This window comes from Petromyzon marinus, chromosome 18, assembly GCF_048934315.1.
Source record: "Petromyzon marinus isolate PM22_M1 ecotype Great Lakes invasive population chromosome 18, UKy_Petmar_22M1.pri1.0, whole genome shotgun sequence".
NCBI classification, from domain to species: domain Eukaryota; kingdom Metazoa; phylum Chordata; class Hyperoartia; order Petromyzontiformes; family Petromyzontidae; genus Petromyzon; species Petromyzon marinus.
The window spans coordinates 6,187,337-6,205,853 of NC_133684.1; the positions used below are offsets into that span (position 1 = coordinate 6,187,337).

At 52.0% G+C, this 18,517-nt stretch overlaps 1 protein-coding gene across 3 annotated transcripts in view; it reads left to right on the forward strand.

Annotated features, from left to right (window-relative positions):
* The first annotated feature begins 2,305 nt into the window (after nucleotides 1-2,305).
* Nucleotides 2,306-18,517, forward strand: part of WDR17 (WD repeat domain 17) — a 38,620-nt gene continuing 22,408 nt past the window's right edge. For 2 of the 3 annotated variants that reach the window (XM_032956644.2, XM_032956646.2), the window contains exons 1-9: nucleotides 2,307-3,061; nucleotides 8,911-9,098; nucleotides 10,573-10,756; nucleotides 12,430-12,660; nucleotides 14,834-15,085; nucleotides 16,105-16,227; nucleotides 16,538-16,725; nucleotides 16,927-17,095; nucleotides 17,869-17,960. In XM_032956644.2, the coding sequence (XP_032812535.2) occupies nucleotides 8,976-9,098; nucleotides 10,573-10,756; nucleotides 12,430-12,660; nucleotides 14,834-15,085; nucleotides 16,105-16,227; nucleotides 16,538-16,725; nucleotides 16,927-17,095; nucleotides 17,869-17,960 (1,362 nt within the window). In that variant the 5' untranslated portion in view covers nucleotides 2,307-3,061; nucleotides 8,911-8,975. Of the gene's footprint in view, nucleotides 3,062-8,910; nucleotides 9,099-10,572; nucleotides 10,757-12,429; nucleotides 12,661-14,833; nucleotides 15,086-16,104; nucleotides 16,228-16,537; nucleotides 16,726-16,926; nucleotides 17,096-17,868; nucleotides 17,961-18,517 lie in introns of all 3 variants that reach the window. The other variant, XR_004402991.2, reaches the window with a different exon arrangement.

An 18,517-nucleotide genomic window follows, 5' to 3' on the forward strand; every position in this document is an offset into this window, starting at 1 on the left:
AATAACCATTAGTTGGGTGAGAGACCGAAAGAACCAAAGAAGAATAACCATTACTTATTTTTTTAAAGATCATTAAATGGGGGTCACAAGACACCTGGACACTGCCAAGACACACACACACACCTACATACATTTATACGGAATAATAATGTATAATACACAACCTCTTGTCAATCCACTGCTGGATTAAGGCATTGCCCCCCAAGCTCTTTCGGCAACTCGCGTCTGTGGGGGTTGGCAAAGGTCAGCGGCGGGTGGGCAGGGTATGTGGATAGTGCTGTTTGTTGCTGGCCCAATGTGTTTATAACAACCAAAGTGCACACTGCTCCCTCCCGGTGACGTTACCACGGTGCCTGTGCCAGGCTAGGTGCACTTTGAGGCCACGCGCACATATTTTACGCTGCGTGTGAACGTCATCTGCAGATGATGCACCATCATCACCCATCATCATCACAACCCATCACCATCATCATCACCCATCATCATCACCACCCATCACCCATCACCCATCATCATCACCACCCATCACCCATCATCACCCATCATCATCACCAGTGCCCCCCCCCCTCTTTCGCAGTGAGTCTTGGTACGGTCCACAATGACCACGTGACCCTTCCCCCCCCCCGCCCCTCTGCGGTTGATAAGTGGGGTTGCGAAGCAACGGAGAACCCAACGCCGTGCTTGTGATTGGTTGCGCGGGTATTTAACTTCGCCATTCAATTGCTTTGTCTGGGCATCCCTCCCCCCCTCTTTCAGACCCCACTTACCCCAGCCCCTCCCCTTATCCCACGAGGCCCCTCCCCTCACCCTCCCTAACTCCTTTGCTCATCTCTCACCCCCCGAAACCTTTAGCCTCAACCCAGCAGCCCCCTCCCCTCGTCCCGTGGAACCCCTCCCCTCATCTCCCTACCCCCCCCCATTCCTTATCCCCCTAACCCCCTCTCCTTACTCCGCCACCAGCCCTCATCCCCTTAACCCCTCCCCTCACACACCAATCCCCCCTCATCCATCACCCCGGTCTCACGCCCCCTCCCCCCTTCACCTTTAATTTCGACCCAAGCTCACCATCAGTAGCATCGGCAATCATCTATCCACTGCTGAATGAAGGAATCCCCAAAAAGCCCTGGACATTATCTCCCCGGTTGCTGCGACGCCGCGACAATCCGTCTCCCTCTCGAGCTGATCTTCATCGCTCCGTCTCCTGCGCGGTAGGCGTCTCTCGGGCGTTTGATCCCGGCTTTGGCATGCACTCCGTGACCAGTCTCCACCATCGGGGTGACCCAAAGCCCCACTTTACATATCATTATCCCAGCCCCGCCCCTGACCCTCCCAGCCCCGCCCCTCATTATCCCAGCCCCGCCCCTCACCCTCCCAGCCCCGCCCCTTATTATCCCAGCCCCGCCCCTTATTATCCCAGCCCCGCCCCTCACCCTCCCAGCCCCGCCCCTCATTATCCCAGCCCCCCCCCTCACCCTCCCAGCCCCGCCCCTCATTATCCCAGCCCCGCCCCTCACCCTTCCAGCCCCGCCCCTCATTATCCCAGCCCCGCCCCGCCCCTCACCTTCCCAGCCCCGCCCCGCCCCTCACCCTCTCAGCCCCGCCCCTCAGCTGCCCAGCCCCGCCCTTCACCCCCCATTGACCGTCTCACGCCCCCCCTCCTCCTCCATGAATCCATTAATTGTCACGATTCCAGCTTCGATCCGATTCACGAGTTGGGTTCACATTAAATAACAAAACAACTCAACAGATTTTGATTTAAAGCTTTCGTGACTGCAGTAATTCATATTCTTAGTTCTTTCGGTAAAGTCAACGTGACTTTACCGAAAGAACTAAGAATAACTCAACAGATTTGTCAATAACATTTAAATAGTAACGAACAGCATGAGTGCATTGAATATATTTCTTATTTTTCTGAGTGCTGTGAATCACGCATAAGTACAGCGCATACCAATAAAACATAACGAATTTATACACTGCACTCGCTGTAAACCTAGGACTCGATATAACAAAACGAATCGTTGGATCATTGTAAAACACCGAGGTGTAACGATTCGTAAATTAAATCGATTCTCACACTCATGAATTAAGCCAGGAGGAATCGTTTCTTTCCGTTTCATTTGTATCGCGAAACATAGAGGCAATTACTGAATCGAATCGTTTCCCGGAGTCGGTAATATCAACGGTATCGTGAAGGGTTTAATTAATCCTGCGCTGCTCATCTGCTTGCCCAGCCCCTCCCCTTGCCCCCCCAAACTCCCCCCAAACCCCCTCCCCCAGTTTCCCCCTCCCCCAGTTTCCCCCTCCTCCCCCCCGTGTCGGTAGATTCAGCACCGCCTGTGTGGACAGCGCCCGTGTGAGTGGTGGATATTTCAGGCGGTGGAGTAGGGAGTAGGAGGGAGCAGCAAGGGGGAGGGAGAGAGGGAGACGTGACTGGAGTTCGCAACGAGACGAGGCGCTCACTGCGCTCAGGTCTGGCACGGCGAGGCCTCCAGAGCGTTCCCAGCTCTCCCGCTCGTCCTGCTTCACCGGTCCTGCCGTCTCTCCCTTCTCTCACACTCTTCTCTCTCGGTTCTCCCCACTCTCCCACTGCTCTCCCCGACTCTCCCCGCTCACCCTACTTTCCCACTATCCCCGCTCTCGTGCTCCCCCCCCCTCTCCCAGTTCTCCCGCTCTCGCTGCCACTCTCTCGGTCTCCCACTCTCCCATTTCTCCCCATTCTCCACACTCTCCCATTCTACCACTCTCTCTCTGCCATCCCACTCCACCAGCCCTTCAACTTCTCTGCTCTCTAACTCTCCCTGCTCTCCCACTCTACCGAATATTTCCACCATCCCTACACTCCGAGTTCTCCCTGCACTCCGAGTTCTCCTTGCTCTTCCTGTCTGCCACTCACCCCTTGCTCTCCCATCTCCCCCCCCCCCCCACCACACTCTCTCAATCTCTCCCCGTACCGCACTCTCTCACGGCACAACGAAGCGTGGGAGCCGAGGTGGAAGCCGCCCTCCCATGCGTGGGTCGTGCAGGGGCGAGTGAGCGGCGTGGAGTCACCTACAGCGGAGAGGTGATGGCACCCAGTGTGTGCACGTGTGTGTGTGTCACACAGTTAAACTTGTATGTACAGTACACACACACACATACACACATACAAAGACTCATATCCCCCATATAGCTTTAGCAGACTGCTAGGGCAAGTGCTGTTATGTCGGCCGTTACGGTGCACCAGTTGTTTTGTGGGACATCACCATGTCCGGTTGCCTTTTCACTGTTCATGCTTACACGCAGCACCAGGTGCTGTGCTCATTTAAAGTCGAGTGCGCCGGCCCACCGCCCAGAACCCGTTCAAGAAATGCTACTCGCCACCGATGTTAGCTGTGGCCTGGAATGTTAAAGTAGGGTTGCCGAATTCGTAGCGCAGTAGAGATAACCACTGCGCCACAGTTCCACACTCAGAGGACAGTACAGTACACATACAGGCAGTGTATCCAGTATATATATATACACACACATGTATGACACAATTTACATACATTGGCATACTTGCCAGTATTGGGGTTGTCCATGAGAAATCGATGTCATTTATACATTTTCCATTTGCTCTCGATGTCCTTTTTCTCAATTACTTTTTTTAAAGAGTGCATTATCTTCATGTCCTTGCTGAGAGATAAGTATAATAGATGTTCTCTCTTGTAATCCTTTCCAATACCAATTTACAAATCATTATCACCTTTGCACAGATATCGCAGTTAGCATTATCATCATCACGTCTCTGCTCGTTTTTACCGACTCTGCGTTGCTCGGAAAATACAGCACATGAGTGATGATGATCTATCACACGCTGTTGTTGTTCCCGTTACACGGTAATATTGCTCAAGAGGGGACAGAGCGAATTATAGGCAATATCTAATAGATATCTTGACTCAAAAACTATAGGTTCAAGGGGTTGTAGTAGACTTTTGACTGCTTCTAAGCACCAGATTAAAATCCCTTCAGAAGCAATGAAGGTACAAACGATGTTCTCACTGTCAATTATGAAACCACTGGTGCTGTGTAACGGAACGTGCGCTGAAAGTGGGGGCAAAGTGGGAAAAAAGTCTTGCTTGAATGACATTCATATACATCATATAAATCTGAGCTCGGCAAGTAACGCACACAGAAGTTTACTTAACGCAATAATTGCTGGAGACACAGCTGCGTGGAAATCAAAGCAAAATGTGCCCATACCTCGGGCAATTATTCCTGAAGGTGGATCGGGATTTAAAAAAATGATGAGACAAAGAGGTGAATAAAAGCAGGGAATGTGTTTTTTTAAACGGAATTTTACCATTTGTGGCCAGGCCGCAACTGAAACAAGCTTCATAGCTCAGTGGGCCTCACCTGGTAAAATAAAACAAAAGTAGGTTGGTTCTTAGTTTTAAAAATAGTTTCGTTTAAATAGTTCGTGCCTCGGACCTCTGACCAGTCACGTTGACGTTCAGCTGCCGAGCGCCACCGGCGGTTATGTAGTCGGAACACGCTGGAGACTCTCTTGCCGACGCTCGGCTCGAGGTGCCCATGAGGGACGAGATGAGATTGCGGCTTCGCAAGATTGTGAGTAACTGCAACGGCGCGAGGGTCTCCTTCATCCAACGGGGGATTGATAATGGCTGATCCATATGTCACACGGAAGCCATATTCACTGATTATGTAAATCCCTTGAGGATGCTGTGTGTATTTAATTGCAAATGACATGCAAATCCTAATCCAATGATGATGGCATAGACATTCACAGGCAAGGACCTTCTTCTGTTAGATACGGGTTCCAGTTAGATTCAAAAACTATATATCAAAATACACAATGCTAAATTCTCATTGGCGTCCTTGTAGAAAATATTAATAATGAAATAGACAAGCAGGCAACGTCACGTGTACAACGTGTCTCCCGCATTGTGTCTACTACACATTGTACATGAGTAAACACTGATTGCTCGGGTCAGTGTGCCAACCACTGGCACCACCGCTTTCTCCTGTGGCTCGACCCTCGGAGCAACGGCGGCACTTTTAGGTCAACAGTTAACTTGTATCCACTCGGGGGGGTGGGGTGGGGGAATATTATATTATGTAATAATAAACTATCTACGGTGTGCGTCGGCTGTGGCCACCCAGAACAGAGCCACGGGTTTTTTTTGGGTTAGATCGCGTAAATATAGAAATGTGTCGTCAAACCCGCCACCACCCGACACAAGCCAACTAGTAAGGGTTGTCATGTAAACAGAACTTGGCCAATTTGTTACTAGTACAGCAACACCGGTGTGTTGGAGAGCCAAGCCACAACATTTACTATCTGAGTACGACGTTTCGCCAGTTATTACAACTAGCTTAATCAGGCTTCATGAGACGACAGCCAGGTGTGTGTGATATTGGTCGCGAAAGCCTACGTGTTAAACCGACTCTGCGCCTGCTTCACAAATACCAAGGAGGCGTCATCACGGCGACGCAGTCTGCAGACCGCTGGCAAAACTATCTGGCTCAACGACCTCAGTGTGAAATGGGCGTTGTTGTGCTGCATCGACATGTGCCGTGCACAGAAGACGAACAAGACGAAGGAGAATATTGGCCGTCCGCTTGCCCACCTAACACTGATGTACGCTCGCCCCTCTTCCAATGTGCGTTTGCGCATGCGGTACGGCCACCATATAGCCCACATGATCATACCCGGTAATGCATTTTATTGGTTCTCTCGGTAAAGTTACGTCGATAGAACGTAAAAATACGTCGTGGGTTTTTTATTTTATTTTACATTTTCTATCTACGTGACTTTACCGAAAGAACGAAGAATATGAATGCCTGCAGTCACGAAAGTTTTAAGTCAAAATATACCCGGTAATCTAGTCACTACACCACTGATAATGTAGTTACTACACCACTGATAATGTAGTTACTACACCACTGATAATGTAGTTACTACACCACTGATAATGTAGTTACTACGTCACTGATAATGTAGTCACTACACCACTGATAATGTAGTTACTACTGATAATGTAGTTACTACACCACTGATAATGTAGTTACTACACCACTGATAATGTAGTTACTACGTCACTGATAATGTAGTCACTACACCACTGATAATGTAGTCACTACACCACTGATAATGTAGTTACTACACCACTGATAATGTAGTTACTACACCACTGATAATGTAGTCACTACACCACTGATAATGTAGTTACTACTGATAATGTAGTTACTACACCACTGATAATGTAGTTACTACACCACTGATAATGTAGTTACTACGTCACTGATAATGTAGTCACTACACCACTGATAATGTAGTTACTACACCACTGATAATGTAGTTACTACACCACTGATAATGTAGTTACTACGTCACTGATAATGTAGTCACTACACCACTGATAATGTAGTTACTACACCACTGATAATGTAGTTACTACACCACTGATAATGTAGTTACTACACCACTGATAATGTAGTCACTACACCACTGATAATGTAGTTACTACACCACTGATAATGTAGTTACTACACCACTGATAATGTAGTTACTACACCACTGATAATGTAGTTACTACGCCACTGATAATGTAGTTACTATACCACTGATAATGTAGTCACTACACCATTGATAATGTAGTTACTACGCCGCTGATAATGTAGTTACTACGCCACTGGTAATGTCGTCACTACACCACTGATAATGTAGTTACTACACCACTGATAATGTAGTTACTACACCACTGACAATGTAGTCACTACACCACTGATAATGTAGTTACTATACCACTATATAGTAGTCACTACGCCACTGATAATGTAGTAACTACACCACTGATAATGTAGTTACTACACCACTGATAATGTAGTCACTACGACACTGATAATGTAGTTACTACACCACTGATAATGTAGTTACTACACCACTGGTAATGTATTTACTACGCCACTGATAATGTAGTTACTACAACACTGATAATGTAGTCACTACACCACTGATAATGTAGTCACTACACCACTGGCAATGTATTTACTACGCCACTGATAATGTAGTTACTACACCACTGATAATGTAGTCACTACGCCATTGGTAATGTAGTCACTACGCCACCATCGCTGTCAACCCATTTGGTTTACCCAGTATTCTTGTACCGGGAAATTGAGTGTTCAGGTCCATACGGCGTACAGCCGTTTCAATACGTGCAAAACAGCAATTGTGTCTATTTGTTTGTGTTTCTCCGTTGCGAAAGGACTTTGTAGGATGAACGTTGAGATGAATAAAGGGCACGGGGTGACCAATAAGGTCTGAATTGGTCTGTAATAATGTAGGCACGAGATGCAGATTGTGCGTGGTTGGTTTGATCGTGACGCGCGCGTTGGGCTTAACTGTTCGTTTCCCATCACGAGCAAGAGGGTCGGTGACTCGGAGCTCATGTGACCGAAAATTAATTGGCGAGTCCGCCTGTTAAATCGAGGAGCAATCAAAACAAGAGGGCAGCATTCTTCGCATTCACAGCTGCACCACGTAGACAAACAACACGTGTGGTTACGTTGCCTCGTTGATGTGTGTCTTGCATTAGCCGCGATTTAGTTTCATCTGAGCCCCCTCCCACCCATTTAGTTCATAGTTCCATTTATTTGGTGTAGCCCTGTGAGCCATTCGGCTCTTGAATCGGGTGCAACCGCAACAAACAAAAACATGAACAAGAAAACATCTTAAAGTGATTATGTGACTGTGCAAATAGAAAATCCAGGAAAAAAAACATCAAAATATTCCTGAAATAGCACCGTACACCAACGCTGTGTGCAAAAATCCCAGTGGGATGCAAGTCAAACAACAACAACAACCACAAGACAACTAAGATTAAGGCCATCAGTCTAACTCCGTACTACAATAATCAAAAACATGGTCAAACAAAAAAAAACAGCGAGGCAACACACAGACGGACATCACAAACAGCACACAGAAGAATGGCAAAACTGCACGGAGGCAGCAATGAATCCCCCTGGCTTTAAACGTTTTGATAAGATTGGGACATGCGCACTGAGATGAATGTGGACTGAGAGGAGGAAGAGGAGGAGGGTGGTGAGAGATGCGTTGAGAGATGGGAGTTCAATATCTATCAGGAGAGACCAAGGATACATGAAGTCGGGAGATTTACAGAGATGCAATCATAGAAGGCTGTAAGCATCTGTTTGGAGATGCACCAGGAGGAGGCATGCTTATTATTTTAACTGGGCTATTATATACGTGTGTATTATGGTAACGATTGATGATAACAAGCGTTGATAATCATGGAAGTGTGTACAGATGATGTGGGTGTTGTATATTATAATTTATGATGACTGTGATCATGATGGTGGTCGTGGTCATTACCAGCAGCAGCAGCGATGATGCTGTGATATTCCTTATGGATAGTGGAGCTGATTATGATGACGGATAGTGGACCGTTAAGATTATAAGGATGACAAAGATAACGATCATGGTGGTTTAATACCAGAGACGATGATGCCGGCAATGCGACTGATGATGCTACTGCTGTCGCTGATGTTGCTGCTGCTGCAATAACCTCAGAATCGAGAGTTCCCCTGTAATTATCAAACAAACAATTTGGCGATACTGCAGTGGCAGCGGTACACAGGCATTGGTGATACACACTGCGGGCCTTAAAATGAGACACGATATATAAAAGGCAACGTTTCTGGCAATGTCGGTTCTTCAGGTACGTCCCGCGAAGCAGGGCCGACGCCCCAAACGTCACCTATCACATACAACATCGCAGTTCAATCTCTCCAAGGCCACAGCGTTATTGCCAAATGTGTTGCATTGATGCGAACGTCTGAAGTCTCCCTCACTTTGTTGACCCTGCCCCCCTGTCCCCCCTCCCCCCCACCTGTGCACGCCGGCAGGTGAGAGAGAGGTGGGGTGGGTGGGGGGAGTCGGGTGAGCGCTGGTGCTGGTGGTGGTGGTGGAGATGTCTCGCGTCAAGCAGGTGGGGCTGCTGGCCGCCGGGTGCCAGCCGTGGAACAAAGACGTGTGCGCGGCCAGCGGAGGCCGCTTCGCCTACTGCGCCACGCTCGCCATCTACGTGTACGAGGTACATCAGGCCCAGGCGGCCGACACGTGCGCGCACCGTCACGCACCTCCCATCGGTGCGCCGTTTCGGCTGAGAAGTCCCAGCGTGCGCGTGTGCGATTGGCGATGATGGACTCAGCATCGTGGTGCTGCGATGCCGCCGCCGCCGCTGCACGCGTAGTACTCGCTCCTCGATCTCGTAGAGAGAGAGAGGGAGGGGGGGCGACTCGGAGGCGGGACGGGGGAACCACAGATGAGCTGCGAGAAGGCAGCAGCAGCCACGCGGCGAGCTGGTGTTATCAACAAGTGCCCAAGTTCTGCAGTCCTATTCTTGGTTCTTTCGGTAAAGTCACGTAGAAGGGGAACAATAAAATAATGTGAAAAAACCACAACAAGAAAAAAATTCTTGTTGTGGTTTTCACACCTGATGATGATTGATTGTGTTGCAGTCGAAACGTCGTGAGGATTTCGTTGTTTTATATTTTTATTATTTTATTGTTTCCCTTCTACGTGGTGACTTTACCGAAAGAACCAAGAATATGAATCCCTGCAGTCACGAAAGCTTTAAATCCAAATTCTGCAGTCCTCTCTAAATGAATGTGTCATTGGCCAATTAATGAGTGTTTACATTTGGGAGGAAAGTGGAGTCTTCGGAGAAAACCCGCGCATGCGAGGGGGAAACACTATATCCCTTAGAGTCCACACTTTGCTGTACTGCCTTCTGCTGGCGAGCCAGAGTTTATCACCTCGATGCTCACGGGAAGGGAGTTTCACAACATGTGTGCGATCCACCAACCCTGGATTGCAGACCTGAGCGACCACTGCCTGGGCAGCGTCGCATATCCGCTCTGATCAATTAACGGGCCACACCCAGGTGTAGTGGTGATAGCACGGCGTAACCGTCTCACTTTCGAGACATGTTCACCTGTCTGACATTTTCACAACGGGTAATGTGTTCTTAAACGCGGTGTTATGTCCCCTGGTTAACCCTGGATACATGTCAGCATTTGGATGGATTTTCCAACATTTGGGGTCCGCTCACTTCATTTGCAAAAAAAATCCACGAGTCGGTTGGGGTGGTGGATAACGGAAGCCACTGGGGTGTCGGGGTAGCGAAATGTTAACTACCTCGCCTGGTATACAGGAAGTCGTGGGTTCGATCCCAACCCTGACGCCTGCTGCTGTATATTTGGAGTTTCCATTTTCTCCCCGTGGTAGTATGGATTTCTTCTCCGGGTCCTCCGGTTTTCCCTCCGCGTTCAGAATCGACGTGCGCTTTAGAGTATTTGCCTGCCATGAATTGCCACGTGATGTTAATAAGCCACTTCGTTGAGCTATCATTTGTGGTCAGGTCGCTTCTGAAAAATATCTGTTCAGCTCAGTGGGCCTTGCCTGGTTAAATACATTTTTTTGTAAAAATACTAATTTATAATAGGGTAAACGGGTGAAAGGAATTCCACCGCATGACGCCGCCTGCGCTTGCCCTCACCCGTCAGCTGGACCAGCGCTACAATGAGTTCAAGCTGCGCGCCATCATGTCCGAGCACAAGAAGACGATCACGGCGATCGCGTGGAGCCCGCACAGCGCCGACGTCTTCGCCAGCGCCAGCGCCGATAGCCTCCTCGTGGTGTGGAACGTGGCCGAGCAGCGCGTGGTGGCGCGGCTAGACGCCACTAAAGGTGGGCGCACGTCGGGGGGGGGGGGGGGGGGCTAGGGGGCGGGGGTGAAGGCGGCGAGGGAGATATGGGGGGCAAGGGGAACACGGGGGCATGGGGGGCATGGGGGGCATGGGAGATACAGGGGGCACGGGACATGGGGATACGGGGGACACACGGGGACACGGGGAATATGGGGCACGGGGGGCAAGGGGGGGCAAGGGGGACGTCGGTGCGGATGTGGGGGAAACGGGGGATACGGGGGGCACAGGGGGACACTTTGAGACATCGTTATAGAACACGCGGTACACACATCGCAACAAAGTGCATTCAACTACGATGTGGTTCTCAGCACTGGTGAGGTGCCTCATCCCCAGTCCAGAATAATGGTCCCTGTGCCCCTCTCCAGTCACAAAAAGCCACCCTTCACAGAGACGGCTCACACGCGGTGCTCAGTCCTTCGTTTGTTAACACGCTTCGCGTTGCGCCTTGGCAAATGTGGCGGCTGTCATTCCCCCCTGCGCACACCGCAGCCTGCACGCACCCTTCCTCCTGGAAGGTACAGCAGCAAGCCGTTGCTTGCGGTGGACACAAGAGAGATCGTGCCAGGGTCTAGCGAGCGGTTGCAAACCACAAATTTGTTTACCCGGCAAGCTTCGTCGATCTGTTTTTTGTTTTCGCGAGCATGGACGTTGTTGCCGTTGTCATCATCGTCGTCGGTTTTTTTTTATCATTTTGAACCGCGCGTGCGTCATACGATGTGTACGTTCCGCGTTAATTGCACAAAGGGGGCAACTGCATATGAATGTCGTGTCACGTTGTGTCGCGCGAGGCCCCCTCGTCAACGCCGCCTCGTGCGCAGGAGGAGCGGTGACTAGGGGAGGGCGGGCGGCCAGATGCTGTTGTTGCTGTTGTTGTTCACACTCAAGACTTCCCGCTTGCTCTGCCCAGACCCTGGCAGATTTTCTATGTATATTTTTTTTTTGGGGGGGGGGGGATACAAATTATAATTAATTTGTACGGATTTTTTTATTTATAGACGCTAAGTGCAATGACAGTGCAATTTTTTTTAATTAACAAACATTTGTCTGAGCCATTGGTGCATATTCCACATTCCCATGGCAGGAACGAAGAGTCCATCCGTAGGTGAACCACTGTCGACTTCGCCACAGAGCGAAGCCTGAGTGGACCCACAACGAGGATGTTAACTCGGAACGTTTGCACTGTGGGTCGCTGGCTCGTCCGCTGAGCCAACTGGCCGCATCAAAAGTTTAGTCAGGGGTTTGAACCTGGGTGGCGAGCTTCAGGGGCAGCCGTGCCCTCCTTCTCCACCCCGTCCTCCTCCTCCCCCCTCCCTCCCCCTCCCTCCTGCCTCACCCCCCCTCCCTCCTGTCTCCCCCCTCCACCCCCTCCTCTCCCTCCCTCCTCCTATCCCTCCTATCCCTGCTTACCCCCTCCTCCCCTTCCCTCCCTCACCCCTTTCTCCCTCCCTCCCTCCCCCCTCGTCCCCCTCCCTCCATCCCTCCTCCTCCCCCTCCCTGCCCCTCCGTCCCTCCATCCCTCTCTCCCCCCTCCTCCCCCTCCCTCCCTCCCACCTTCCCTCCCTCCCTTTCATGCCGCCCCCACCCCCCAACTGTGAACCAACTCATACGACGCCTGCCCCCCCCCTGCCCCCCCCCCCCCCCCCACCGCGGCAGGCGTGCCGGCGTCGGTGAGCTGGTGCTGGAACGCGGGCGACGCGGTGGCGTTCGTGTCGCACCGCGGGCCGCTCTACGTGTGGACGGCGAGCGGCGCGGACGGCGGCGTCGTCATGCACAAGGAGGCGCACTCATTCCTCTCCGACATCTGCCTCTTCCGCTGGCACCCGCGCAATGCCGGCAAGCTCGTGTTCGGCCACACCGACGGCAGCCTCTCCATCTTCCAGCCAGGTACTGCCCGCTGCCCTGGCCGAATCGCGCCGCACGGAATTTGCTGCTCGACGTCGATTCACGTCTCGGAACTTTCGGTTGAAAAAAACTAAAATTTTAAGCGACGCGGTTTGTGGTTTCTGTTTGTTTCATTGTTCGCTTTGCTTTGGGGCCGTCCATAAATGACGTCACGCGATTTTGGCCGATTTTTGACCCCCCCCCCTCGTCACACGGCGTCACAAAAAGTCAGACCCCGCTCAAATGTTACGTCACAAAGCTCTGCCCCCCCCCCAAAAAAAACATATTTCCATTTTGAAAATAAAACGTGTTTCAAATCGCTTTCAACTATTGTCGTTGTAGTGCGTATTTGATGTGGCGCTGCGCTCTGATGTTGGAGAAAACATTTATTAAAAAGGAGGCGTGGGAAAGCTGAAATTTAGCATAAAATTCACTTGAAATATTCAGCGTCTAAATAAAACTGCAGATGTTCAGAATATTATATTGAAATTCTCTTATAATTATAAAATATTAAAAGTTATTTTAACTATTAAAAAAAATACTTGCAACTTTGTAGTAGAACGAAGCAAAATGGAGAGTACAATTATAACAATCACATATTCATTTCACAGAATGAAAAGCCCTGGTAGAATCATTAGAATCAAAATGTTTAATAACAATCATTCACATTTTTTTACGAAATGTATGCTTCTCCATTCTCCTATGGAGAAGAAAAATGCTCCTTCATGGAATAAATAAAAGGTGACCTTAGTCAATTGAAATAATCAAATAGTTAGTCATGAAAATTAATCAAAATTAGTGTTGTTATAACAATTTTATTTAATTAATATTTATTTAAAGTTGCGCATTTTGATGTGACGTCACATTTCTCAAACCCCCCTCTCCCCTCCTCGTCACACATCGTCACAAATGTCTGACCCCCCCCCCACCTCGGTGCGTGACGTCATTTATGGACGGCCCCTTTTGTCAGTTTTTTTTTTCTGGTCACCCAGTTCGCTCTTGCAAAAGCGACTCTATCCTCCCGGTCTCTTTGAGTCTTGGTTAAACAGAATAAACGTTCCGCTTGAGACTGGCAGCGATAGGTCAAGGATGGGTGAGGGCCGGTTACCGAGACACGAGACAGCCATTGGAGTGGTCACCTCGATTCCAGCCACCAAGGGGAAGACCGAAGTCCACATGGTGGGGATACTGTCAGGACAAATCTTGCAGGTCGCGTGTCGACTCCGCAGCAGCTGTAGGATCTGGCGGGGGGGGGGGTGGGATGCGTCGTCGATGAGGTGTGGGTGGTTTGCATCGACGGCTTTGGCCACGGTGACGTCTTCTTCAGTTGATCAGTGACTGGTTATGGTTCGTCAGATATTTAATGGAGATTTGTGGCTGTGATTTTGTGTTTTTTTCTTTAGAACTGCTTTTTGTGTTTTAGTTTGTTGTCCTTCACCTGCACCTCCGATTTTGCACGGTTGGCTACGTACGGCGGAAAGAAGTTTGACGTACGTGATGTTGCTGCTTCAGGGCTATTCTGTTCCACCCTCTCCGACCCCGTGTTGCCCGTGCTCGCATCTTTCCCTGCCGACCGTGATTACGCAAATGTGGTCGGAATGACGTGGAAACAGTTTGTTTGAAAAATGTTTCGTGATTGATTTGACAACGTATCGCGACTTGGCAAAAAGGACGACGGGATCAAGAGTACAGAACTGAGATCAAAAACACGGGATTATGGGATTGCCAATTGATTAACTGATTAACTCATGGATTGGCCAATCGAGTAACTGATGTATTGACGATTAGCCTAACTCATTGAATAACTACCTACCGAACAGATTGCCCGAATAAGTGATATATCAATTGACTGACTGTTTAAATCACTGACCTACTAACTGACCTATCGCGCAACTGACTGACCAACCCGCCGGCTCACCGGCTATACGAGCGGATCGTCTAACTGTGCGCGCCCCCCCCCGACCCCGGCATGTGCGCACGCACGTGTGCGTGCCTGTGCGTGCGTGTGTGCCTGTGCGTGCGTGTGTGCCTGTGCGTGCGTGTGTGCCTGTGCGTGCGTGTGTGCCTGTGCGTGCGCCTGTGCGTGCGTGTGTGCCTGTGCGTGCGTGTGTGCCTGTGCGTGCGTGCGTGCCTGTGCGTGCGTGTGTGCCTGTGCGTGCGCGCGTGCGTGTGCGAGGTTGGAAGAGCCAGAAGCACGTGCTGCGCCCCGAGTCCCTGGAGGGCACGGACGAGGAGGACCCCGTGACGGCGCTCGAGTGGGACCCCCTCTCCACCGACTACCTCCTCGCCGCCAACCTGCACAACGGCATCCGCCTGGTGGACGCCGACTCGCTCGTGTGCATCACCGCCTTCGCCCTGCCCGGCGCCGCCGCCTCCGTGCAGTGCCTCGCCTGGGTGCCCAGCGCGCCTGGCATGTTCGTCACGGGCGGTGAGTGCCTGGACCTCGCCGGGCCTTGCCGAGTGCACCTCTCCTGTCAGGCCCCCGTGCGTTCCCAGTGTGTCCTCTGTGTCACCTGTCAGGCCCCGTGTGTACCCAGTGTGTCCTCTGTGTCTCCTGTCAGGCCCCGTGTGTTCTCAGTGTGTCCTCTGTGTCACCTGTCAGGCCCCCGTGTGTTCTCAGTGTGTCCTCTGTGTCACCTGTCAGGCCCCCGTGTGTTCCCAGTGTGTCCTCTGTGTCACCTGTCAGGCCCCGTGTGTTCTCAGTGTGTCCTCTGTGTCACGTGTCAGGCCCCGTGTGTACCCAGTGTGTCCTCTGTGTCACCTGTCAGGCCCCGTGTGTACCCAGTGTGTCCTCTGTGTCACCTGTCAGGCCCCGTGTGTACCCAGTGTGTCCTCTGTGTCACCTGTCAGGCCCCCGTGCGTTCCCAGTGTGTCCTCTGTGTCACCTGTCAGGCCCCCGTGTGTACCCAGTGTGTCCTCTGTGTCACCTGTCAGGCCCCCGTGTGTTCCCAGTGTGTCCTCTGTGTCACCTGTCAGGCCCCGTGTGTACCCAGTGTGTCCTCTGTGTCACCTGTCAGGCCCCGGTGTGTTCCCAGTGTGTCCTCTGTGTCACCTGTCAGGCCCCGTGTGCTCTCAGTGTGTCCTCTGTGTTTTCCCTCAGGACCCGTGTGCTCTTCAAAGGTGGTTAGCCTTCCCAGCGTGTCCCCTGTGCCTTGATAATGATCGATTTACTGATTACTTGATTATAATAAACTCGTATCCTCTAACCCCAACCCCAGGTCCCTGTAACAATGTGCGGATAGACAAGCGAATGTATCATTATCCCCATGCCCCTGTGTCTCAGTGTCTCCCTATGTCCCTGTGTTCTTTTCCTCTTGTCTCCCGACATCCCACGTCTTCACACCTGTATCCCCACATCTCTGTGTTTCCTTGTCTCCCCGTGTCCCCGTGTCTGCACATCCCCGTGTCGTCCCCCCCCGCGTCCCCGTGTCGTCTCCGCGTGGGCAGACTCCCAGGTGGGCGTGCTGCGCGTGTGGAACGTGTCGCGTACGACCCCACTCGAGCACTTCAAGCTGAAGAAGACGGGGTTCCACGCGCTGCACGTGCTCAGCTCGCCCCCGCGCCACAAACGTAACTACGCCGCCGATCGCTGCCGTTGACTTTAACGTGCGAGCTCGATCCATCCATCTGCCTTTAACGGAGGGGCACGTTAAATCGCGTAAAGATGATCCGACGCGAATGAGACTTTAGCGTCAATTTGTGTTGCCGTTATGGTAAACCGGCCGATTTCATCAATGGATTTGGCAGAACAAAGACGAGCGCCGCACAGGTTGACCCCCTCTGCGCCGCCTGGGGCCGCTTCGTGACCTCTTGACCTTAACCCCTGACCTTACCCCTTCCCCCACGCCCGGCCCCGCCCCCTCGCACCCGTGTTTGTCAGCGGTGCCGCGGGAGTCTCCGACGAGGGGCCAGCACACGTCATCGACGAGCGAGGCGGTGCCGCCCCCCACGTGGTCCCAGAGCCGCGCGTTCTCCCTGCCCCCCGGCCATGCCGTTTGCTGCTTCATGGACGGAGGCGTCGGCCTCTACGACATGGGCGCCAAGAAGTGGGACTTCCTGCGCGACCTGGTGCGTGCGGGTTCGATTCACGCTCGCGACCGGTAACGGCGTCGAATGTTTGAACCGGTCCCCTCCCCCCCCCCACCCCCCCTCCCGGGTCTCCCCGATAGGCCGACCTGGTGCAGTCTTGTAAACGTCAGCACTGGGGAGACAAAGGTGGGCCAGGTGTGGCGCCGGCAACAACACCTGCTCGTGTGCCCTGCCACCCAGGGTCACGTGGAGACGATCTTCGACTGCAAGTTCAAGCCGGACGACCCAAGCCTGCTGGCGACGGCGTCGTTCGATGGCACCGTGAAGGTGTGGGACATCAACAGCATGCGCGCCGTGCACACGTCGCCCGGCAACGAGGGGGTCATCTACTCGCTCTCCTGGGCGCCCGGTACGGCCCTCCCCCTGCGTGCACTCCCCTCTGACTTCTCCTTTCTCTCACGTGACGCTTCCCACCCCCCCCCCCCGCCCGCCCGCCCCCTCTCACTCCCGCGAGTTCTCCCCACTCTTTCCTGTGAATTCTCCTTTCTCTCGCGTGACGCTTCCCTCTCTCGCTCCCGTGACTCCTGCTGTCCCTCCTCCTCTCTCTTTCCTGCATTCTCCAGTCTTCCCGCGTGTGTCCACGTGTGCGCGAGGATACGCCTGTCCGTGTGTGAGCACGTGTACGGCGTGCCTGTGTGTGTGTGTGTGTGTGCAAGCTGGCACAGTGGGCTGCACAGGTGGTTCATCTGCCCTTCATCCTTCGAGCGCTGATTGTGTTTAGTTTGTTAACCTTCGCCCACAGCTCCAATGAGCATGATTGGCTATGTACGGTGCCAAAGAAGTTCAACATACATACATACCTAGCCTGGCACATCAGTCAACCCATAACACCTGGGTCTGCTCCGTGACCTCCTGCCAGCGGCAAGAGCCTTCCACACTGTGACAATCTCAAAGCGCACCTAGCCTGGCACAAGCACTGGCGAGGTCATCGCCGCTCATTGGCGAATAGCGGCTGTCATCATTGTTGGTGCGTGTACGTGCGTGTGCATGTGTCCGTGCATATACGTGCGTGTCCGTGCGTGCGCATGTGTGTGCGTCCATGCACGTACCTATGTGTCCGTGCGTTACGCGTGTGTGTGTGTACGCGTGTGTGTGTACGTGCGCTCGCCCACCCGCCCACAGCGGACCTCAACTGCATCGCCGGCGCCACGTCTCGGAACGGTGCCTTCATCTGGGACATCAAGAAGGGCAAGATCATCACGCGCTTCAACGAGGTCTCGTGCACCACACTCGCTTATCGCTCCCGCTCTCTCACTCACTCTCTCACTCTCTCTCTTGCTCTCTCACTCACTCTCTCACTCACTCTCTCGCTCTCGCTCTCTCACTCACTCTCTCACTCTCTCTCTCGCTCTCTCGCTCTCTCACTCACTCTCTCACTCTCGCTCTCGCTCTCTCGCTCTCTCTCTCGCTCTCTCACTCTCGCTCTCTCACTCACTCTCTCCCACCCTCCCTCTCTCCCGCCCTGCAAACGTCGCCGCAGTTTTGTCGTCGGCAGCTGAGAATGACAACGCAATCCAATGGGGACCGCCTTAGTGAGGCTCTCCTGGGCATCATTGTCAACATAATCATCATTGTCGTCGTCAACGTCTGTGAAAAGCCACTCCTGCTTTGAAATGGAATTGGCCAAACAGTGAGGATGAATGAGGGTCATCCTCATTATTATTATAATTCAACGCAGTGATGCTTTCAAACTATAATTATTTAATGGAAGAGGGGCCCGGAGGAGTGGAGTGACGGTAGAGTGGTTAGCGGCACAGTAATATGAACCCAG